The sequence below is a fragment of the Scaptodrosophila lebanonensis genome, unplaced genomic scaffold, assembly GCF_003285725.1.
Source record: "Scaptodrosophila lebanonensis strain 11010-0011.00,11010-0021.00 unplaced genomic scaffold, SlebRS2 tig00000136-arrow-arrow-pilon, whole genome shotgun sequence".
Lineage (NCBI taxonomy): Eukaryota > Metazoa > Arthropoda > Insecta > Diptera > Drosophilidae > Scaptodrosophila > Scaptodrosophila lebanonensis.
Genome location: NW_022060586.1, coordinates 1231021 through 1255392, shown reverse-complemented (window position 1 = coordinate 1255392; position 24372 = coordinate 1231021). Strand labels below are relative to the sequence as shown.

At 39.2% G+C, this 24372-nt stretch overlaps 4 protein-coding genes across 6 annotated transcripts in view; all 4 read left to right on the top strand.

Annotated features, from left to right (window-relative positions):
- Positions 1–559: 559 nt before the first annotated feature.
- LOC115629121 (ubiquitin-like modifier-activating enzyme 5) lies at positions 560–2016 on the top strand. Its single transcript, XM_030525458.1, has 2 exons — positions 560–912; positions 965–2016. Exons 1-2 carry the CDS (start codon positions 653–655, stop codon positions 1902–1904), a joined length of 1200 nt encoding a protein of 399 aa, XP_030381318.1. The 5' UTR covers positions 560–652; the 3' UTR covers positions 1905–2016.
- Positions 2017–2080: 64 nt separating this feature from the next.
- Positions 2081–3148, top strand: LOC115629120 (signal peptidase complex subunit 2). Its single transcript, XM_030525457.1, has 2 exons — positions 2081–2212; positions 2329–3148. Exons 1-2 carry the CDS (start codon positions 2174–2176, stop codon positions 2869–2871), a joined length of 582 nt encoding a protein of 193 aa, XP_030381317.1. The 5' UTR covers positions 2081–2173; the 3' UTR covers positions 2872–3148.
- Positions 3149–5736: 2588 nt separating this feature from the next.
- LOC115629131 (probable tubulin beta chain CG32396) lies at positions 5737–7582 on the top strand. 2 transcript variants are annotated; one of them, XR_003995867.1, is made up of 2 exons: positions 5737–6024; positions 6087–6231. XR_003995867.1 is itself a non-coding variant. In XM_030525473.1 (2 exons), the coding sequence occupies exons 1-2, from the start codon at positions 5968–5970 to the stop codon at positions 7506–7508; spliced, it is 1374 nt and encodes a 457-aa protein (XP_030381333.1). In that variant the 5' UTR covers positions 5737–5967; the 3' UTR covers positions 7509–7582. The 2 variants fall into 2 exon arrangements, 1 of the variants encoding a protein (XP_030381333.1); XM_030525473.1 differs by having other exon boundaries at positions 6192–7582.
- Positions 7583–13437: 5855 nt separating this feature from the next.
- The window catches only part of LOC115629184 (death-associated protein kinase related), a 72596-nt gene continuing 61661 nt past the window's right edge, over positions 13438–24372 (top strand). The window contains exons 1-2 of one of the 2 annotated variants that reach the window (XM_030525568.1): positions 13450–13470; positions 14160–14549. In XM_030525568.1, the coding sequence (XP_030381428.1) occupies positions 14419–14549 (131 nt within the window). In that variant the 5' untranslated portion in view covers positions 13450–13470; positions 14160–14418. Of the gene's footprint in view, positions 14550–24372 lie in introns of both variants that reach the window. The other variant, XM_030525567.1, reaches the window with a different exon arrangement.

Here is a 24372-nt window from a genome sequence, read left to right as displayed (position 1 = left end):
TGTTTTATTCTTGGTGGGAGGTACAGGGTACTTAAGAGTTGAGCTCGCTCGACTTAAGCATTCCTTTCTTGTTAGTTACATATGATTGATAAAAAACAAAGCAACTACTTTTAAAATAAATATTTAGTTATCAAAAAATTGGCGTTTAAATTTGTTGGCTATCGTTCATATTTTGCATATAATGACATTTCAAATAAATTTTAGCGCCTGCACGAAATAAGCTGGGACTCATGCATAGGTAGGGTAGATACATACGCAAGACAAGCAACAAGTCGTACGTTTTAATATTTGTACCATGTACTCTGATAGGTTTACACCAACCATAATAACAACCATCTAAATACATATGTATGTATGTAGTTTCTGCCATCAAGAAGGGGATGAATGATTTCTGAATGATTTCGTATGCAACTGATGTTGAACTGGTGATTTGATAATACAGACCTTCGACAATTTAGAAGTTGCTGGGTACCCAAGCCGGCATCTCTTCGCAGAATATAGTGATGCCATCAAACATAACTAGACGCTCTGGCAGCACCGCAAACACAGCTGGCAAACGGACAGTTTATAGTGAAAGTGACACGACGACAAGCAAATCATTATTGTACTCTGGATTAAATTTATTCGAATTATTTGCCTACTATATGCGAAAATGGCTTCTGTTATCGACGATTTGCGAGGAATTATTGCAAAGCTGCGTAGTGAACTAGAAGAACAAAAGAAATCTACACACACAGCACGCGAGCGAATTGCTCATATGTCCGCTGAAGTTGTTGATTCAAATCCTTACAGTCGCCTTATGGCATTGCAGCGCATGAACATTGTAAAGGAGTATGAGCGCATACGTGACAAGACTGTGGCCATTGTGGGAATTGGAGGCGTGGGCAGCGTCACTGCCGATATGCTGACACGGTGGGTGCAATCTAAAAGAAATGAAATCACACTCAACATTTTCTTACTCCAGTTGCGGCATTGGCAAGCTAATACTCTTCGACTATGATAAAGTAGAGTTGGCGAATATGAATCGGCTTTTCTTCACACCCGACCAGGCGGGCCTGTCCAAAGTGGAAGCTGCTGCTCGCACTCTAAGCTTCATAAATCCAGATGTGCGCATCGAGACGCACAACTACAATATTACAACAGTGGAGAATTTCAACCATTTTCTAACCACCATCTCGAAAAATAGTCTTGAGGGCAAGTCCGTAGACTTGATACTCAGTTGTGTGGACAATTTTGAGGCACGCATGGCCATTAACGCGGCATGTAATGAGCTAAATCTATTTTGGTTTGAATCGGGCGTTTCGGAAAATGCTGTGTCGGGTCACATTCAATTCATTCGTCCAGGAGATACAGCTTGTTTTGCATGTGCTCCTCCATTGGTCGTGGCGGAGAACATTGACGAGCGTACGCTCAAGCGTGACGGAGTGTGCGCCGCATCTTTGCCAACGACCATGGGTATTACAGCTGGAATTTTGGTGCAGAATGCGCTTAAATATTTGCTGGCTTTTGGTGAGGTATCCGACTATTTGGGCTACAATGCAATGAACGACTTCTTTCCCAAAATGGCACTAAAGCCGAATCCGCAGTGTGATGATCGTCATTGTCTTCTGCGACAAAAGGAATTCCAAGCTCGTCCTAAGCAAGTAGCAGCTGTTATCGAAGAGGCCCCAAGTGAACCCTTACATCCCGTTAATGAATGGGGCATTGAGGTGATGGGCGATGACGAATTATCGCAGGAGGACCAACAAAAGGACAAACAAACAAGTTTAGAGGTTGGTGCTGGACTGCGGTTGGCCTACGAAGCACCGGAGAAGACGGAAACTGACGTTGCGGCGCCAATAGCGGGCGATGTGGGCGCAGATGCCTCCCTAGATGATTTGATTGCACAAATGAAGTCCATGTAGATGAAAAATTCCATTATTAGTAATTAACTATTATTATTGTTTTGTACTGTCTTTATTTTTTTTTACATATTAAATCACTCAACACAGTTGAGTGCAAGCATTTGAAACTGGGTATCGAGTATAATGCGGCGTTTTAGTTTATCGATAAAAATACAATCGCTAGGCTGCGATACATTTGCTACTCCGTTTCGTTGTCGCGTTGTCAATTGCAAAGTTTTTTTGATACAATTTTGGTTGAGAAGCAGTTTACTTAAATTGATTTCGATTAAATGGCTAAAAAGGAAGACAAGTCCCTGCCGGCCGATGAGGTTAGTAAAAAATACTTGCTTTGGTGGTACACGCTTGGGTTTGCCACCAGATTTTTAGTACACGTCATTCGGCGATTCGATTTATCTGTAATAATTGCATATATCTTATAATGCAGTTGGTGAAAGTCAATAAATGGGATGGCTCGGCGGTGAAGCATGCCCTAGATGATGCGGTCAAGACCTGCCTCCTAGGCGACCGCCCACAGTTGAAGGAACAATTTGGCTTGGTCAACGCGCGTTTAGCACTTTGTGCATTGGCCGTTGGTGTTGCTGTCATGGCACACGCCTGGGACTTCACGCATCCCTTTCCGCAATCTCGTCCTGTGCTGCTTTTAAGTGTGTTGGCCTATTTTGCGCTGATGGGTGTCTTGACGCTGCACACAACATTCCGTGAGAAGGGAACATTCGCGGTGGCCGTACAAAAAGAAACCGGTGGCAAGCAACAAAGCGTCTGGGAGGCAAGTTCGGATATGAAGAAGTACGATGACAAGTACCTGCTCACACTGACCGTTAAGGATGCAAAGGGAACACGTGAGGTATCAAGCAGTAAATCCTGCGCCGCTTTCATCGACAACAATGGTATCATTCTGGACCATCTGGTAGCCAACGAAGTGAACCGCCTATACAATTCACTGTCCGCCGAAAAAAAAGAAAAATAGCTCATTGAGGGTCTGGCGGGGCCTTGAAATGCCAAATATGCAAGTTGCCAGCCGGTGGTTGTTTAGCCCAAAACAATTTAATGTGCATTATCCCTCCAGCAATCTATCACACGGAGCTGAGCCTGACCACGCCTTGGTTAAGCAATTAAACCCATACACATATAAAAATATTCCCCTTTCATTTAATTTGCTGTAATTTTTTTTTATTAAACTAATTGTAGTAAAACTCTAAAACGTTTTAAAAAATTATATTCTGAGTCAACTGATGAGAAAAGCAGCACTGCATTTAGAATCTTCTAATTAATGGCTGACCTCTACAGCATTAAAAATGTATAATAATGCTAATTCACATTGTCACAGTAGTTTTACATAAGCGTACGTATTATACAGTGCAATGCACCCAGTACTACAAAAAAAAGTTTTTTGCCAAATCGATTTTTTAACAGGATCACTGACTGTTGGTGTTTCTAGTCATTTCTCTAACATGACCATCAACATCATTCTACCCTTGGGTAAAAATTATATGGCGTTTGGTGTAACGCCTACAGCGCTCCGTAATAGACCCCATGTGTGTACTATATATTCGTAAACGACCAGCTCGATGAGATGAATTTTTGTTTGTTTCTATGTCTATACCTTGTACTCACAACGTTGTCCGCCGAGATTGGACTGCTCCGTGCTTGCGTTATATCCACGCCTTAATGTTGGCGATTAGACGAGGCGTCCCTCGACGTTCTAGGCTGCGACACCTTGCGTCCTGCCGTAACGCGGTCGTTGAGGTGCCTGCCACCGAGCCACCGACAAATCGTCTTGAACCCAAAGCAGATCCTCATGGTTCTGAGGCCGCGTCTGTAGGACACCTTCTACATGACTGAGCGCGCCACTCTTGTGAGCAGTGCTCTGCGATTCTGCTTCAGACCTATTGTATACAACATATCAGTGCAAGCGCCGTTATGCCTGTGTGTGCCTACGCGTATTTGTGTGCGTGTGTGTGGGCTGCACAGAGTTAAAGCAAATCACCAACAATTACAATAGCTGCAGGCAGATTAGACTCGTACTCCGAGCACATATTTATACTTTGTACTTGTATATGAAATTTACAAGAGTATATTGCGGAAAGTGGAAAATATAACAGGCAGAAGGAGGCGTGGCACACACAAAGTATACACACACAGGCACGCATAGACATTTACAGACTTACATGAATCAATCGAAAATATTTTTCCTTTTTTAAATTTTCTTAACATTTCTACTTTCTATAAATATTCTATTCTGTACATATACGGAGTGTTTTAAAATCGGGAAACCCGACTTTAGCTTTTCCACCTGCTTTTTATACCCTGTACCCAAGGGGTATACTTGTTTGCTGCGAATGTATGCAACACACAAAAAAGGTATGGCAGACCCCACGGGGTATTTTTATTTTTGATCTGTTTAATAAGCCGAGTCGATACAGCCATGTCCGTCTTTCCATCCGTTTCAGAAAGTAGACGAGGTAGAATAACCAAACTTGGTATCCATAAAAAGAACGGCAATTACATACATATGTACCTTTAATGCTTCATTTATACCCTGAACTTAAAGAGTAAAAGGGTATACTATATTTGTGCGAATGTATGTAGCAGGCGTGTCATATATATATGTACATATGTATATTTTTGATCAGGTTGACAAGCCGAGCCGATATGGCTATGTCCGTCAGTCCGTCCGTCCGTCTGTCTGCCCGTCTGTATGAACGCAAGGACCTCAGAAAGTGTAAGAGCTAGAACAATCAAACTTGGTATCCAGATTCTCCCAAAAAATATAACAGTCAGAAGGAAGCATCTCCGACCCCATAAAGTATATATATTCTTGATCAGCATGACAAGACGAGTCGATGTAGCCTTGTCCGTCTGTCAATCTGTCTGTCTGTCCGTATGAACACCTTGATCTCAGTGACAATAAGAGCTAGAGACACCAATTTTGCGCAAAGATGCTTTATTTGTGAACGCTGTGAAATTTTGTTATATTTTTTTCCCCCCACTTTCCCCCTATGGGGTTTTTCCCGATTTTCCGTTCACCTATATCTCGGAAATTGTATTCCAAGATGCCTTATGTGAATTCGCAGAAAATGTGTATTTTGCAATTTCTCTCCCTCCCCCCTAGATTAATTTATCAATTGAATAATGTACGAACGTACGCAAAAATCGATGGACAATATCTTTCAGAATGTCTGTGAACCACGGACGAAATTTTTATAATGAACGATATCGGACGGATAAATAAAGGTTTTCTCGATGCCTCAACAGTGGCAGAAGTCTTCACAGTGGCTTTGCATTCAAAAAAGAAAGCATTCAGCGAAATATCATTAATTTTTTCAAATAGCAGACTTAGTTGGTCGATTATCTGGAGGAAAAATCTGATGCAACGCTTCATTTCAACAATTTAGAATCGCTACACAGCATTTTTATTGCTAAAAATGATATACATACATACATATGTTACCTTCCTTTTTTTAAAAAAAGGGGCAATGACCGTGAATTCAGGTCATATTAATCTCGTGCATACGTAAATGGAGGACATTTGGAGAATATTAGTCTAATATGGAAGAATTCAATTTCAATTCTTGCAACCCCCAATTTCCGAATCCATCTTATCATAGCGGGTTAACGCCTCTTAATTTTGTATCGTCCTTTTTAGCCATACTTTACTTTGGTTCCCAAAACGCTGAACAGGCGATTATTTAATTATCCCTATTTACCAAAAATTTCAGCAATTGCTCCAATAAATGCAATGGATTCGGACACCCATCCATTTCGAGAACTCGAAAAATGTTGTTCGAAATATAAAAATAGCGTGCTTAGACTTTTGATTTGCACTCAAATACGCACAAGCAAAAATTTAAACGAAAATCTGGGGGGAAACTGTTAGCAAACGCAAAAGGCCGGGTCGAAATCCCAAGGACTAAAATGCAGTCCGGTGGCCAAAATTAAGCGGAACGCACACCCAAAAAAAAAAAAATCTTTTCGGCCATTTCTGAAAATTTGGAAAGTTATCAGCCCAAGGCTTCTTCAAGTCGTTGGACAACACTAAGGCTTTGGCGGCGCGAGGCCTGCAATGCGTGAAATAGTGACATTACAAATCGGAGGCGCTGGTAATGCCATTGGAGATGCGGTAAGGGTAACTCCAGTATAGCCTAATAAGCACTATTTTTTACTGCTAGCGTAATTGAACAGCCGTACAATATACATAGTGCTTACCAGCATGGGCTAGTTGACCTAACAAGTGTTGGCACTGATCTCAAGACCTGACCACCACTTTACTTTACGTTCATTCCTTAGTTCTGGCATGTCATCTCGCATGAGCATGGTGTTGATTATGCTTCTGGGCGCTTCGGTGGCACGAGCCCGTTGCAGCTGGAGCGCATCAATGTATTTTTCAATGCTACCGCCAGCAAGAGGTTTTATGCCCGCACCATTATTATTGATACGGAGGCGGCAACCATACAGAGGCTAAATGTGAGCAGCCAGCTCTATAGACCCGAAAACTTCGTAGCCGGCTCGGAGAGTGCGGGGAACAATTTTGCGCGCGGCTATCATACGGATGGCGCCGAAATTCTCGATCAGGTTTTGGACAATACGCGAAGGGAGGTCGAGTCTGTGGATTCCCTTCAAGGCTTTCAGCTATTACACTCTATTGGCGGTGGTACGGGATCGGGACTCACGTCGTTAATCATGGAGGCACTTGTTGAACAGTATCCAGACAATTTACTTTGCAATTATGTAACCATACCTTCGCCCAATATGTCGCAAGTTGTAGTGGAGCCCTATAATGCACTGCTCAGTATTCCGGCCCTCGTGAACAATTCCCATTTGACCTTCTGCCTGGACAACGAGGCGCTATTCCAGATATGCAATCGCAATCTCAAGATCAGAATGTCCGGCTATGAGCATATCAATCACATTGTAGCTTTGACCATGTCTGGAATTACGACTTGCTTGCGTTTTCCGGGTCAATTAAATGCGGGTCTGCGTAAGATCTATGTAAATATGGTTCCCTTTCCGCGTCTACATTTTCTCATACCTGGTTTCGCGCCCCTGGTCACGTGCAAACAGCAACAGTTCAGCAAGGGAACTGTCTCCGAGCTAGTCCAGCAGATATTTTCGTCAAATAATTTGCTCTGTGCCATTGACCTTCGCAAGGGCAAGTTGTTAACCGCTGCCGGCATCTTCCGCGGGCGAATGTCTCCACGCGAAGTCGACCAACTGATGACGGGCGTGCGCAACAAGAACTTGCACAATTTCGTCGACTGGATCCCAAACAACATCAAGACCGCCATTTGTGATATCCCACCCCGGGGACTTAAGATGTCTGCGACCTTCATTGGAAATACGACGGCGATTCAGTCCCTGTTTCAGCGTTTGCTCGACGGGTCCACAATTATGTTGCGGCGCAAGGCCCATTTACACTGGTACACCGGTGAGGGCATGGAGGAGCAGGAGTTCATAGATGCCCAACAGGAGCTGCAGGCGATCATCGATGACTATCGTAGCAGTGGTGGCGATACCTCTGAGGGCGGCGAAAATGATGCGGACAGCGGTGACGATGCTGCCGCCACTAGTTCCGGAGCACAGTGCCAATACTGTGGTGGTGATTGAAACCAACCGGTGGGCTCTGAATTCCCTTTGTCTAGGCTGCTGTTGCAAATAAAGCGTTGTCTTAAGCACTTGAATCGTATAATTTTATTTCTGTAGCATATAAATACCAATACTATGTGCATATGTTTATCTCAAAATGGTTTATAACATTGGAACAAAACTAACATTTAAATTGATAACTTGTAACTGCTAATATTACATCCAACAGGTTGGGAGTTTTTTATTTCCAGTCAAGCACACTGTACCTCGTCTGGCAGCCTTCGTTGTTAACGACTATGAAGAATTAAAATTGTTAATACTATACTTACAATGCAAACACTCAGACTAACGGTATATTCATGTATATATACCATATAAGGTTTGCGGGAGGTGAAAATGTAACACGCAGAAGGAGACGTGGCATATATTCTCGATAACCATAGACGACTCGATCTATGTCTGTCTGTCCATATGAACAACTCGATCTCAGAGACTATTAGAGCTAGAGACACCACATTCTGCAAAAAGCTGCGTTATGTGTGTATGCTTTACAAGTTTGTTTTATTCTTTTGATTCCCCCCCCCATTTCTCCGATAATGGTCTTTCGCAGGGACTGTAATCATTATAAGTGTTATTAAAACAATTACAAAATAATGATTGTTTTTTAATTTTATTAATTCGCTCACAATTTAATGATTAATTTTGAGTTTTACTTTAAAAATTAACCAATAACCATTATTGATGAGCAAAAATATAAAATTTATAAAATAATGATTATTCTTTGAGTTTTATTTTTTTGATTAAAACTAAAACTCAAGCTGAAATTTCGTCTGTTTCATAAGGAATAAGGCCAAATTTATATACAAGTATATCCTTAATCAGTGAGTCAATGCGAACATTTTTAATTATATTCAATATTCACTAGAAATTTTTGGCTTCATAGCTCTTGCCGTTTGGACTGTGCGTTGATCACCAATCAGACAGTCAGGACAAACTTTTTATACCCTGTACCCGTAGGGTAAAAAGGGTATATTAGGTTTGTGCAAAGTATGTAACATGCAGAAGGAAGCATCTCCGACTTCATAAAGTATATATATTCTGAATCAGCATGACGAGAGAAATCGATCTACAAGTAGCCATGTCCGTCCGTCCGTCTGTCCGTCCGACTGGATGAACGCAAGGATCTCAGAAACTATAAAAGCTAGAATAAACAAAGTTGGCATCCAGATTCTCCTAGGTTTTTTTTTTTTTAATTTTCCCCCCCTCCCCCGCTACAGAATTTCGTCAATAGCGTCCACATTTCAAATGCTACCTAAACCAAACTTTGCACACATCATTTATATATAATTATCTACTGTTGTTCAATTTTATCCAATTCGGTCAATTCTAAGAAAAGTTATTAGCGAAACAAATTCTCTCCAGTACAACCCCCAAACTGCAGCAACAAGTTCGCTCTTCTTCTTCCTCTTTTTGCTGCTGCTATGGGCGCATATAACTCAGTAACGGAAGTTTACCTGAGTACAGGGTATTACACTGTCGGGCTTGCTCGACTGTAGCGTCCTCTCTTGTTTATATATATATATATATGTTTTCCAAATGTACTTTTCAATTAGATATAAAATCAGTGAAAAGGCTTAGAAAAAAAATGATCTCGATTATCTGCTGACGATGAAAGTGATTACTTGTCAGAGAATAACCATTATTAGCACGGAAAAGGAGAGTGGAGCTAAACGCCCACATGAATTAGGCGTGGCAGTGGTACTCCCATCATAGATGTGGATTCTGACCGAGCTCCGCGGGAAGGGGGGAAAAATTCCAAAAAATTAAATAAAGTCGACCTTTCCCGGACCTAGGAGAATCTGGATACCAACCTTGATTTATCCAGCTTTTATGGTTTCTGAGATCCTTGCGTTCATCCAGACGGACAGATGGACATGTCTAGATCGATTTCTCTCGTCATGCTGATTCAGAATATATATACTTTGTGGGGTCGGAGATGCTTCCTTTTGCATGTTATATACTTTGCACAAAGCTAATATACCCTATTTACGCTACGGGTACAGGGTATGAAAAGACAGAAGGGTCCCATACAATAAATTCCAAATAAAATGTTACTCAGTTTAGCCATTGGCCTATTTGGACCGAAAAAACAATTTTCTTATATGTATATGTATACCCCAAGTGCACAGGATTCTCTCAAGAAGAGTGGGAAAAGTGTGGAGGTCCACTGTATTTTAACAACAATTCCTTGAGTTTTTACTTAAATTAAATATGTATGTTTATCAATGTTTTCAAAGGATTTGAAGTATGTACGTTTAATACAATTTGTTTATATTCAATTAAAACATTGCAACCAGCATATTTGTTGCATACACTAAGTATTTAATATATATTCTAAAACACAGTAAATCAAAAAATAAAATGATGTGTATTTCTTATTTTCACTTTCCTATTGAATTACAAACAAGAGAGAATGCAACAGTCGAGCAAGCCCGACATTAAAATACACACAAAAAGCAAAATAAAAAAAAAAAATTATTTAAAAAATATTTAAAAAATTAAATTAATTACTTTAATAATATAACAAAATTTTAATACATATGTACACACATACATACAAAAGTGGAGACATGTTTATGTACAGTTTCAATAGCATACATTTACATTATCGTGTCTATGCGTGTTTATAATAAGGCGGCCAACTTTTTCAAAAGCCAATGCTGGACAATTTAAGGAGGTGTTATTTTCGATGTGTCATATGTACACACGAGTGAAGGTAGTTGCGAAGGTAGTTGTTATTTATAATGTCATTAAATTGTCCGCAACTGCCATTATTATATTTTAAAAGAAATCTGTCCACTTTTAGTGACGTTTGTCCACAAAACAATTATCAATGAAAATAAAAACATAGAAGGTACTGGATTATCATCCAGTAGGCAATTTTGCATTGGTATTCCTTTTTCTCTTAGATTATTAAGCACCTCAATTCACCGCTGTTTTGGCAAACAGGAGAGCAGGAGGAGGAGATGCAGTAGACAAGAACAATGGTTTTCTATCTCTTACTCTATTATATTATGTATTTTAAATGTCATGTTGGTAATGCGGGACATGCGGGACGCGTTTCAGGTTTTTCGGGACTATTTTATTCGATTTTTCAATGCGGGACAACACCTGTCAATGCGGGACTGTCCCGCACAATGCGGGACGGTTGGCCGCCTTAGTTTATAAGCGTGTATGTATGCAATACAACAGCTGCGGGCAGAGCTTCGGCAGAGAGTATATTTATGGCTATAAGTTTCTTAATAATTTACCTATCGTAATGAAGCTTGGCACAGACTCATAATCATTAACTGGAGGTATTTGCCAAATTTGAGCATCAAATTCCAAAAATTACGGGAGCTATGGAAAAAGTACGAGATGCGGGGGAGTGGGGGGTGCATCGAAAAAAAACTCAAACTCGTAGTTTCTCGGTCTTAGGAGAATCTAGATACCAAGTTTGGTTGTTCTAGCTCTTATACTCTCTGAGATCCTTGCGTTCATACGGACGGACAGACGTACATAGCTATATCGACGCGGATTTTCATCCTGATCAATAATATATATACTTTAGGGGGTCTGCCACGCATCCTTCTGTCTGTTACCTACATTCGCACAAAACTAGTATGTATACCCTTTCACCCTTTGGGTACAGTGTATAAAAGGACCATGCAAAAACAGAATTAGTTGTATACCCTTTAGGTACAGGGTATAAAAAATCATTAAAATAGGCGATTGTGTCAAACAAAGGGTTAAGACAATATGTAAATTTAGGCAGCCGTTAAGAAATGCATCGACATATATCGATTGTGTTCATGGCTCTCAATTTCTCAACTTTATATCTTCACAGCAACTTAGCTGATCAGTAAGCGTTGACATATACATATGTACCTACATAATTGATATGCCTTTTATTTAGTGATTTTTATACCCTGTACCCGTAGGGTAAAAAGGGTATATTAGGTTTGTGCAAAGTATGTAACATACAGAAGGAAGCATCTCCGACCCCATAAAGTATATATATTCTTGATCAGCATGACGAGAGAAATCGATCTAGACAGGTCCGTCCGTCTGTCCGTCCGTCCGTCTGGATGAACGCGAGGATCTCAGAAACTATAAAAGCTAGAATAACCAAAGTTGGCATCCAGATTCTCCTAGGTCCGAGTAAGGACGAGTTTATTTTATTTTTTTAATTTTTTGTATCTCTTGTAATTGCTGAGATCCTTACGCTCATACAGACATAAATAGGAGCAAAGTATTCCAAGGTATTGGGGTCAAAATTTAGCACGATTTAAAATACCATATGATCCATTATTTTTTACACGGCTTTTTTCTGGAACCAATCTACCGTGTAAACACGGAATAAGATGTCGTATAAATCGAGCATATCTGTAAGAATTTTAAGTGAATATCTGTTATGGGGTCGAGGATGCCTCCTTCAGGCTTTTTTCCTTACGGGCACAGGGTATAAAAACAAAACCTTCTCGAGCGTCGCCTTTGGACCGTTTCAATATTGGATGTAGCTTGCAAAAAAATCGAGCCATGCGTGACCGATACCGATAATTTATTTAATATCGGTTGTCGTGCTCAAGGGTTTCAAAGCCGCAAATTATTCTTGATGTGGTAATTGGAATACAAAGGAACCAACTAAGTCACTATTGAAGCGTCCACTTGACATCAACGAAGTTCGAGTAATAGTAACCCTTCATTTGTTTCCAAACCAGCTTATCAAATGCATTAAAATACGGTTTGGCCTTTTATCTGCAAGTGACTTCAAGCAACATCAGTTTGCCGATCGTTTGGCGTGTAGGTCAAAAGCCGGATCTTCTAAACTTGAAAAAATGGCGGCACTTTGAATTTCGCAGTAGATGCCCTTCGCCGAATGTGCTACTTGAACTAAATCGCTGTAGTTGTTGAGGGCTGTTGTTGTCGCTACATGCTACCAAAGTGGCACACGACATTTAACGCAATTGAAGAGATCTAAGTATTTTTAGTTGGTATGTACATATGTATATATGTATGTAGCTTCAGGCAACACCGGGATGCTTAAGAGGGCATAGCGTAAAGTTCAGCGCACTGCACACATATTAGGCAAAAGAATAGGATCAGGCTGATCTTGGTTCTTACAATGATGCTGGCGATTGGCGTTGGACGAAGGTGTAGCGAATTTCGCATCTATAAATAAAATGCATAAATATGAAGCTGAAAACTAATGCGTTGTCTGACTTTCTGGCTAGCTGCAAAGGTTTTTGCACTTGGCTATTTATATGCGCCGCATTCCTGAGATGCCTGCGACGCACGGTGTGGCTATCGCGATGGCTATGGCGACGAGCTGACAAAAATACATAAAAAGCCAGCGACTACAGCGCTGGCGACAAATACGCCCTGAAAATGCAGTCGACGGCTGCGCAAGTAGAGCACGCACGCAAACACACGCCACGTAATAAACAGAAACATAATGCAAATACAAATGGCTAAATTAAGAATACATATACATATGTACATATGTATAGACGACGCCAAGTATTTGTAACGATACGCAAAGCTGAAAAAAGGGCGCCTATTTCTATGTAAATATGTGTGTATATGTATTTTCTTCCTGCAGCAGCGGCATCATTTCATACTATTCCACTTTTAAACTTTGCACAGGCAGGCCGGCAGCACTCGCTTTACTTATTACATTCAAAATAAAGAATCACGCGCGCTCTAAAGCCACGCTTAAAAGTACCAGAGACTCAGTGTTGCACAGTAAGCAGTGTTGTTAAATGGCAGTTGTGTTAAGCTGCAATTAAACACAGCTGGCCAAATTCACCACCGGCATATGCACCACACCATCGATATTTTTAAAGTCCCTGCTTTAAGCTATCGATACTCCAGTGTGGAGTCAGTTCATTTTTAACCGTGGTTGTAGTGGGAGCGTGACTGTATAGATTTCTGCGTTAATTGTGTGCGTGCGTAATGCCAGAAATTCACCGTAGCAACTATATATTTTTTTTTAATTTTTTTTGGTTGTATTTTAAGATAACGGTCTAAAGCGGCGTTCGTAATTTGCTGCAGAAAAAAATTAGCTGGGAGAACAATACAATACAAATACATTCAACACACACATGACACATACACATTGGCCGCAGACAACATTATAGTCTATAAAGTAACGCGAAACGTGTTGTGTGTGCGTAACTCGTATATCTCGTACAGTGCGTGAGTGGCGTGCGTGTACAAAACTATTTGTGCGTTAAATCAAATGGCATTTTGTCTTTAAACAATTCATTTCGAACTTTAATATCGAGTGGCGGACGTTAAATAAGTAGTAGATTCTAACAACTGACAATTTTCTTGGGCTGTTGTTGGCCCTGTTAGCTGCCTGCATAGTTTCTGCGCGTATGTGTGTGTATGTGTGTTTGTGTGTGTGTGTGCAGCATCCCTATTGCTATCACGCTTCAGCACAAAGGCTATTCTGATATCTGACGACTGCAGCGTGCGTGCATCACAAAGTGCTGCTTTAAAGGGCGCACTAAAATTTTTGTTGCCAACAACAAACAAATTTTTTTTAATTGGCTAAACGCTCGCGCTCTTACCGAATTTGTATGCACCCTTTTGTCTTACCAATTCTTTATAAAAGTATATTTTCTTCAGTTTTGCTTGAATATCGGGTCGCCTCGTAACGTAAGCAACCATAAAAACCGTGGATCGGCTAGGCGATTGCAACAACTAATAAAGAAAAACGTCTACTTACATATGTATACATAACTACGACGCAAAAACAATAATTGAAAGAATAAAACAGAAAGGCCCAGAAAAACACAATAAAATATATAACAGTAATACAACAGTAATAGGACGGAGAGCGAGCGAGCGAGCAAGCATACCACAAACAGAACAGTCAACAGTTAAAATGTTTACCGAGGAGGGAATTTTTTCCATAGGCGATGGCCTACTGGACGTGGAGCCCGAACGCTTGAAAGGATTGGTTGTCGCGAATGACATCAATGAGATTTACGATGTGGAACAGGCGCCATTTGCCAGGTGAGTGATCCAGCTGGACACATTCATACATAGCTATACACGTACATTTGTACCTACATGCGATATGTACATTTGTGTGTCTTACATGTAGCTTTGCTTTTGCATATACGTATGTATGTACATATGTATGTACGTACATACACGAAGTATGCGTGTATTTAGTATCTGGTATAGAGTATGCAATGGTGTGTGAGTAAGTTTTGTGCCGTGGTCACTTACAAACACACAAACGAGTTTTGTGCTTAAAGAGAGCGAGAGAGGTAGCCAGGAAGCGAGGTAGCGAGGTAGCGCTCTTCAGTTGCAACTCTAAGTGGTGGCAGCTGGCTAAGTTTATAAAGCCGCTTGTCAGTCAAGTTTCTGTTGTGATCTTTTTTATTTCATTTTTATTTTTCCCTGTGCCAAAAAAGCGAAAACTGCGAAAGCGGTCGCGTTGTCGTTGTCTGCAACATGTTGAGCACTAGCAGCAATAAAAGCAACAACAATGCTAGCATCAACAACTACAGCAAAATTGTTAAAGAAAGTCAGTTTTTCTTTGATTGCATCGTCAAAATGCAAAAGAAGAGAAAAACAACAAAACTTCTGCGCCGTCAGAAAAAACTTGTTCTGCACTCTTGTGGCTGTGTACGTATGTATGTATGTATATGTGTGAATATGCAGCTTCTACTTCACACATACACACACATATATACAGACACATGTGTGAGCCAGTGCGGTCAACTTCCCTGCAGCGTAAAAGTGGCAATTTCTACCCTTGTACTAGTTAAAAAACTAGTTTTTGTTACCTTAAGTGAATGAACAACTTACGAATTCTTTAATTCAAAAGCGAACCACACTAAGAAGTGCCTCATTTATTTTAAAAGTGTATATTATTTGGCGATGTCATATGTTTCGTACTTTAATTGAAAATATTTCAGTTTTTGCCTATTATTGTACGCTGCACAATAAAAATAACTGTTTTTTCTTTCTTAAAAGTAGAAGTTTAGTTATTCGTACATCCAAACACCAAACATAAGTGAGCGCAGTTGCAAAAAATTGTTTCCATAATATACAAATATGTCCGTGTCCACTATTATTTCAAGAAACAAAAACAATAAGTCTGTAATAATTTAAATTAGAGGTTCACACAAAAAAAATATGTGCATAGCGTGAAAACAGGCGAAATTTGTGAAGAAATCACTATTTACGACTTTACAAAAAGTAACGATCACCAAAATTTGAAAACCCCAAGAATTCTCAATGTCGGCATTCTGTTAAGAAAAATTGTGGTACATATACTTTTAAAAAAAATCCGTTTCACAACAAAGTTTGTCCTTCGATTACCAATATAACAGGAAAATTATCTATAGACACTTAAGAGTAAAAATCAAAAATTACAGACAACTCAAAACAGTTTTTGTAGCAATTAGAACCGCAGCGTTTTTGTAAATGCCTCCCGTCTACAACAAATGACATTCAGAATTAATTTTAATAACTTGCTCACTGTATTTCAAACAAATTGTAAAAAGTATTCCAAAAACGTGCCGCGTTTCATTCGTCTTGGCGAATACATTTTTCGCTGTTAAGCGTGTGACATTTTTACCGGTTCAGAAAGGCCCACGTTGAAATCGACGGTCGAAACCATGACGGTGCACTAGTTCGGCAATTGGCACGGAACTAGTGTCGTTCGTTGAATGCATCTGGTCTGCAGCCCTTGTGGTATTTGCTTTGCTTCATCTCTCTTCACTCTTCTTCCTTGCTATACTTTGCTAATGGAGCAGCTGTTCATTGAGTCGCACTTATTATTGTTCTTTCCTACTGTTGCCCTTTATGTGCTGGTACCCTGTACCCAAAACTATTTGGAAGGGTTTAGTTTAGTGCGAATTTATGTAACACTGCGAAAGATGCATGGCAGACTCTGCAAATTATACTTACATATGTACAATGTATATAGTATATTCTTGATCAGTATGTCTGTTCGCCTGCATGAACGCAAAGATCGCAGAAAGTATACAAGATAGAAGTGGTTGTTGCATACCACAGATTCAGCTTTAACATGCTGTCAGTGACTCTAAAGGAATTTATAGCTATACATAAATGTGAGCTCATTGTCTTGGTTTAAAATTAATGCAATTGAAATGTATGTACTTGGGTGTTATAAATATTTTTTAAATCTTAGTCTGCAATTTAATTTAAATTGAAAAAATGATTTGATTAAAGTGGGTGCAAGGTTTTTCAAATTTGCTAATTTTGCAAATCTATAATTTTCGCTTAAAGCACTGCGACGATCTGCAACCTCAGCCACTGTCGCCATCTCAGTGTCATATTTGTTTTATTTTATTTTTTTAGAATAAAAATAAAAAAGTCACGCTCAAAGTTCTCATGTGATTTTGATGTACATACTTGTACATATATCGCTGACTCAATCTACATTTACAATTATTTGTATCTCTTAGCGTATATAAAAAAAGAACAGGCAAACTTCTGCATAGCACAGCTGCTTCCGTACTGCATTTTCTTCTATAATCATTTTTACAAGTACATAACCGACAGGTTATTGAATGCTTGTTCTTTACAAAATTATCTCCATTGGGTTGTTTCCTACGTTTTAAATTTAATGATAAATTTAGTAAACTAAATCGAATTAGACCACAATTCCTAATTCTTTCATACATACATATACTTTTGTCAGCTGATACACGAAGAGAGCGTAGTTTTTTCGTCGTCTCCAATTTTAAAGAACGAATTTCTCAGTCGAGCGATTAAGACAATGAAATGCTTTGTACAAAACAACAACAAATCTATAATTATAGCTATAAGGAGGAGAAGAACAACAAAGTAAACTTGCTTCTCTAATAACTTTACTTACAATAAAAAACCAAAGAATAAGGAGAAAAGAGAACTACAGTTACGTATGTAGATGATACTTGTGAAAAGTCACCTTTTTGGAGGATTAATTGAAAATGAAAGAGAGAATTTACATTTCAGGCGTACATCAGGCAGACGGACGGACATGGCTAGATCAACTTTTTCTATGGATATATTTGTTTGTAGATCCTTTATGAGTGGTTCGTGTAGGCCTGTACCTTTATGAATGCTGCATTGACATATGTACATATGTATGTGTATCACTTATGTGCACTTGTTTTTTTATGGATTGATTTAATTTGTTATAGAATTTCATCTTGTTTCTTCGGGTTGCACCGCTATCTCTTTTGAAGTTGTGACCTTCTGAGCCACCAGCTCACCAAGGCCTTTGCGTTTGCGTCTATGTATGTGTGCGTGCTTTAGTTACACTTCCCCACTTTTCCCCCTTATTTTGCCGCTTGCTATGCCAACTTTCTTGCATTCGCTCTCAAAGCCGGAATCGCAGCCACAACACCGAGCATCGGCAGCTATACTATACAAAGCCGCTTGGCATTCGCGTGAATAAGTCAGTCAACCTGAACGCTGGTTTCTCTTGGCTAACACACCAAGCCCCAACAACAAATCAGCCAGCTAAATAAAACGGATGAAGCTAAGGCAGAACAGTTTCTCCAGCCTACGCTCTCTCTCTCTCTTTTTCAGTCCACTCTCTACTCTGACCGCAAATTGCTCTCCAAATACTATGAAGGCCGTTCGCTGGAAAGTATGGAGTCGAGAATAAAATGCCAGACACAGAGACGGCGACGATGTCGTATATTTTTCATGAGACTTTAACTGACATTGTCAATGCTAGATGCCAGAAAGAGCTATATGAATGCATCTATATACTTGTACATATATACTTGCATATACGTACATATATGTATATATATATATATACGCACGTGCTTATCAGTGTACTGGGCAAAACAACTTATCAATATGGCAAAGCTTAATCGATGGGTTTCGTAAGCGCAACAAATATAATCAGGGGTAGAGTTGTTAGCGGTTTGAGGGCTGGCGTTGTTTGGTTATCAGCATTGAATTTACTCGATTTGCTCATACATATGTATGTATGTGTATATTTTGAGCTCTGGAAAGCGTTCCAAGGACTACTACCACCTGCTGATTCATACAAGTATTAATGATTTTTTATCACGCTCTTAATACAACATTTATAAATAAATTAATTATAACGGAAAAGGGAATTTGAATCGATATACATATACATACACAGTTAATGTGTACATTTGTTATAACGAATGCATATATGTAACATAATATTTCCAGAATATCACGAACCACTTGATTCATGGTCCAATCTGTACACTTATTTACTTAAATGTGTAATATATAGTACATAGAATATGTATTATTCTACCTTATTGCTATTCGATGGGATAGGTCCAGATATTTGCTTTGTTACGTTTAGATTAAGATGATCTTTCATCTTTATATTAAAAACCGCTAAGCTTCCATTGTTCGCTATTTTCTTTTGATAATAAACTGTACATTAATTCATTAAAATATTCTCCAACCCACGTTTTTTGACTTTAACTTGAACCAATGTATGTAAATAAAAATTATATTAATACGGCAATAAAAATCTATTTAAATATACATATAGAACAGTTTGTTTTACATGACGTTTTGCCATATTTTTTCCTTAATTATACCATATGTGCATATTGCTTGTAAATACATAAATGAGCCATCAGCAAATATTTGTACAAATGATTCAAAAATTGGAAATCGTAAACAACTTATGTCCGTTCAAATGCACGTCCAGTTTTTATACCGTGTACCCGAAGGGCAATGGCGGTATAATACGTCTCAGCAAAGTATGCACAGTTTATAGACTCTCCTTGACCCTAAGGAACATGGAACATTTTTATACCATGTATCCAAAGGTAAAAGGGTATTCTAGTTTTGTGCGAATGTATGTAACACACAGAAGGAGGCGGGGCAGACTCCACAAAGTATATATATTATTTATCATTATGACTAGCCGCGTCCGTATGATCTCAAGGAACTCTCCTAAAGCATAAGAGCTAGAATAACCAAACTTGGTATCCAGATTCTCCTAAGCCCGAGATAGGAGTTTTTCTTTCTTTTTCTTCTGAAACAGAGAAAACAGTCTGGGTTCGATTTCACCACCAAAGCCCAAGCAAATCCTCTCAGTGACGAAGTACATTTTTGTTTTGGGCCTGACCTAAGGAGCAATGTGGTAGACATTTTCTTGTCTAGCTTGTTGCGTCACACACAAAGCAACCCCTAAAAGAATAACAAAAACCCAGGCCATGTCCTAAATTGCAACAGCTGATAAAGGTCAATGTTGTTTATGCGTGTGTGTGTTTGTGCCTCTGTATACCCAATAGGACTGCGTAGTATTGTTCCATTTCATACATTTAGTATACTATCAAGTCTACTGGTTTGGGTGTACACAAGATTTATTTGGCGCAAATGCCGAAGTTGATGTTGATTCTGCGTGGGTGCACGTTCGCAGCTACATACACGAGTATATGTATGTGCTTATGTGTATCGTTTTTGGGCAGCCCATTTGTTTGGCTGTCTGACCAAACAAATTTGTGCGTGGGCGAGGTTCAATATGCTTGCTTAATGCCGCCCTTATTCTCGTACAACGCATTCGAAGTATTTGCTAGTACTGGTGTTGGTGCTGACACCCTTTTTGCCTCGCTCGCATTCGCTGTTGAAAGTGGAAGGGGACTTAGTAGCCATAGACGCCTGTCGCCAATATTAGTTGCAACAAAGAGGAAACGGCAAGCCAGCAACAGCATGGATTTTTAATTCAGTGGCATGTGGACATTCCTTAATATTGAAATATTACGCCGTTAGTAGATCACAAATTATACTCCAAGAATTCATGCAACTATATGGCCCGAAAATGGCAGCATAAATGCCAAATCTTCAGTGCAACTCTGCTCTCCACTGGCTGCCAGAATCTTAGTTTGAAGTTAGCGAAAAAATTGAACGGCTTCCAATTTTTTAGAGTCTTATGATAACAGTAAGTAAAATTGAGTCCCACTGTAAATATTAGAAATTCGAATTTGCGTGTGTTGGCTAGCACAGGCGTAGTATTAGTTAGGTGGCCAAGGAAAGTGTCTCAAGAGGCTCTCTCAGAGTCAACAAGGGTGGAATTGTGGTGATTGTAAGATTTCAATATTGAGATGCTGGCAATGCGAACAGAGGTAGGGCGGACAAATTCTTGACATGCGTAGTAGAGCGAATAAACGTACACTCAATACATCGAGAATGGCAATGGACAGACATTTTTAAACCAATACATGCATTTATTATATACATATTATCAAAATACGACGAATAAATTACCACAATTCAGTACTCAACAAACAAATTGTTGTATTAATAAATACGTCAGAGGGTTTTCAGCATTCCCAATTCAACGTAGTCTGAACTCTACTTAAATAATAATTATACAAATGCTTACATATTTTAGGTGTACAGTTTTGAAGGACGGTCATTTATTCCATCTCTTTAAACAAGAAACTCTAAGCCCCATCATATGTTTATTGGTCTGCGATGGGAAGTTACTCAATAAATACGCAGCAAGCACGCTTCAAATAGCGCTTGTGTCGGTGCTTTCGGAATAATTGCCATCTGCTGTCGTGTATGTTTGCATCATTTGTTTATTTTTACAGTACAGCATTGTATGGCCATACTTATTGGGGATCCATTGGTTGTTTATTTGATGACTGCCCAATTAGAACGCGTGGAACCTAAAAGTAATTCCAGCCCAGCTCTTGAATACCTCGCACCCACCCTTTTTCCCACTACAGCCCTTCACTCCTATACGCTCATTTTGGTTTTACTTTTTGATAATACTCTCCATTTTTATGTGAGGCATTATAAATATCCTTCCGATAAAGGGTAAAGGAAGTAGTTGTGTTCGGAACAGAGGCGGTCCAGCTGCTCATTTTTATTAAATTATACCTAGTATTGCATAACAAGGGATGGATATACTGAAATATTACTGAACAATCTGTCGACAACTGCATCCACAGTTTTAAGGCTATCAAGGTGACTTTTATACCTGACTTCATACCCGAATTCACTTCTGAAATACACATTTTTTGTATCAAATAAATACAAATAGGCTCAAAACTGCATATTTATCATTGTTTTCTTCTATAAATTAATTAATATCACGACTAAAGTAAGGGCTTTAAGTAATTTCGCTCCTATTGTTGGGTTCATTTTTCCATGGTCTATTCGATCGATGATTATTTATTTATATTAAATGGATGAACTATACAATGAACCCAAATCGCCAAACAGTATTACGCATTTAAAAATCTGGCTTCTCCCATTATAGACTAGGGAGGCTGCAAAGATAAATGATAATAAGTAGCTTATTTACCTTTGCTTCTCAGATACTCGTATATAGTATATATACATTGTTCGCATATAGGCAGATGAATTCATGATGAGTTTGAAATATACTGCGTAACGGTTGCGCTTGCCATTTGTAGCGTGTCGTGGGTGCAAAAAAGGCTAGATAAGTAAATAGAACGTGTTTCAGTTTTTGTCTTGTCTTTTATGTTAAAGCTACAAAGATGGCTAAGAAATGCGAAATGAGTCTTGATTCATTAAGTTAGTTGGTATTGGACTTCGGACAGAATTAGCTCAGTGGTCGAGTGACCTCCTCCTAATCCTGGTGCTGGCTCCTCGTGTACGGACAATTTTAACAACGATTCTTTAAAGGGAATACTTGGAAGTATCCGAAATATCACTATCTAACCAGTAAAAATCGTCCGGCGGACAGACGGATATGACTATATCTAAGTATTTGTCTCTTGAAGATTGTCATATGTACTTGTACAAATATACGTATGTATCTAGTGTGTTTTAAGCGAACTGATAATTGTAACATCGGGATAACGTCACTCGCGTCTCGTTCAAATAGTTTTGAGTGAGGACAACTGTCGCTGCATTTGTGTGGGGCTACAGGCTTATATGTTTCACCCTCGACAAGCTGGTTGTATAGGAATTGTATACATATGTACACATAGTATGTATATATTAGCAGCCATTACACATACATACAGGCCTGTACACATATATGTATATGTATACATACTTACACCATTCAAGGGTTCCATTTGGTCATGTTTGCATTCTGCTGTCGCTGTTTGTTTTCTGTGATGGTTGGGCCAGTCGTAGGTTATTAATTGAAAAACTCTAAAGGGGCTTAAAGTAATTTGCTCAATATGTTTAAACTTAAGGCTCGCCCCTGCGTACTGTTAATTTTGTTTATTGCTCAAGATGTGTTTAGTGCCGCATGCAACATACAGATGCAACACTTTCATTCACACACGCACGCACTCGTTGCTGCTGCTGCTGCTGCTTTTGTTGTTCTTTAATTAAACTCAAGATAACGTCTACGGCGACTGATCTCCCGTCGCGTTTCTCTACAGAAATAGAAAATCTTATTGGAAAATCAAAAGGAAAATAATAAAAGTTGCATTGTCTTAATGTCGTTATTGTTGTTGCTGCTGGTGTTGGTGTTGGTGGTGGTGGTGGAGGAGCAGTGGTGCGACAACCCTATGAAAAACAATGTGCCACCACATGCGTCAACAGCAGACTCAAAAGAAAAATTAGCGGCAAGGAAATGCGCAGCAACTGCAACAAAAACAAACACAACGACAACAATAACAACAATGGTGGCGTACTATAAAAACGAGTGAAATTGCAGACAACCAACCACAAAGCAAAGCAACGATAGTAACAACAACACAGAATCTACAACACAACAACAACAACAAAAACAAGGAAATGTTCACATTTTGGTGAGCTGCGCATCTGCTGCGTCGCCGTCGCCGTCACCGACGCCGACGCAGTCCCCGACGCCGATGTCGCAGCTGCTATCTCTGCATGCTGTTGCATTTTTCTTGTCATTGCTTTTACTGCAACAGAGAAAACAACAAGAATGTAGATTGCACTTTCTCATGCGAGCCTTAAAGCTTGTTTTCATTTTATTATCTGTCGCTGTGCGTCGTTGTTGCTGTTGCTGTTGTTGTTATTATTATTGTTGTTGTCAACGCAGTAATTATCTTAAAAACATTTATTTATTATTAACACATTTTTTACTGTTGACTGACAATCACAGAATGCAAACGAGTGACAAAGCCTTAACTAAAAGATAGTGTCAGAAGGGCACAGTTAAAAGTTCTCCCTAGATTGAGACCTTTCATGTACAGTGGAAACTCCCTTAATGGACACCACTTTTATCGTGGACTCTCTCTTCGACGGACACTTTTTCTAAAACATTCGATCGGTGTATAAAGTATTTAAGTATCCCCTTAAGCGGACACTCCTCTAGGGCGGACAGAAATTGGCCGACCGTGAGTGTCCCCCCAAGAGCGTTATCACTTTATTGTATTGTATGCATAATTCAGAACTTCTTCCTGATATTATTTTGCTTCGAATTCCTGAAGGTCGTTGCTACGCTCTTAAAGTTAAATAATAACTACAATAAAGAAATAAGATTCTCGACCGAACTGAACTACCCAGCTTTGTTTGTATGTCTATAATTATATGTATGTATGTACATATGTTGTCTTTAACTGAAACTAAGCCGGATATTATGTTTGTTATATTGCTCAGAGAGTTGAAAAATTAAGAAGACATTTATGGTCATCTGGTCATTTATGTATCAAACAATATCAACCAATGCGAAATATGGAGACATTTTAATAAATAGGTAAATAATTCTAAACCTATTTAGAAAACGACTTGTCTATTTCACTCAACTACAACTTGTATTTTCTGGTAAAAGCCTAATGCACTATTGATATACATAAGTAGTATCTGTTATTGCGGCTTCTGGTTGGCAATGTGCAGAATATCAGCGGAAGTGCGCCACGTAATTCCAATAAAGTAATTTACAAAGATCTTGTAGAGA

Excerpts from the sequence above, each read along its gene's own strand:
- LOC115629120 (XM_030525457.1), top strand. The coding sequence starts at position 2,174 with ATGGCTAAAAAGGAAGACAAGTCCCTGCCGGCCGATGAG. Across the intron at positions 2,213-2,328 it reads AGTCCCTGCCGGCCGATGAG|TTGGTGAAAGTCAATAAATG; the intron begins GTTAGTAAAAAA and ends CTTATAATGCAG.
- LOC115629131 (XM_030525473.1), top strand. The coding sequence starts at position 5,968 with ATGCGTGAAATAGTGACATTACAAATCGGAGGCGCTGGTAATGCCATT. Across the intron at positions 6,025-6,191 it reads GTAATGCCATTGGAGATGCG|TTCTGGCATGTCATCTCGCA; the intron begins GTAAGGGTAACT and ends TTCATTCCTTAG.
- LOC115629121 (XM_030525458.1), top strand. The coding sequence starts at position 653 with ATGGCTTCTGTTATCGACGATTTGCGAGGAATTATTGCAAAGCTGCGT. Across the intron at positions 913-964 it reads ACTGCCGATATGCTGACACG|TTGCGGCATTGGCAAGCTAA; the intron begins GTGGGTGCAATC and ends TTCTTACTCCAG.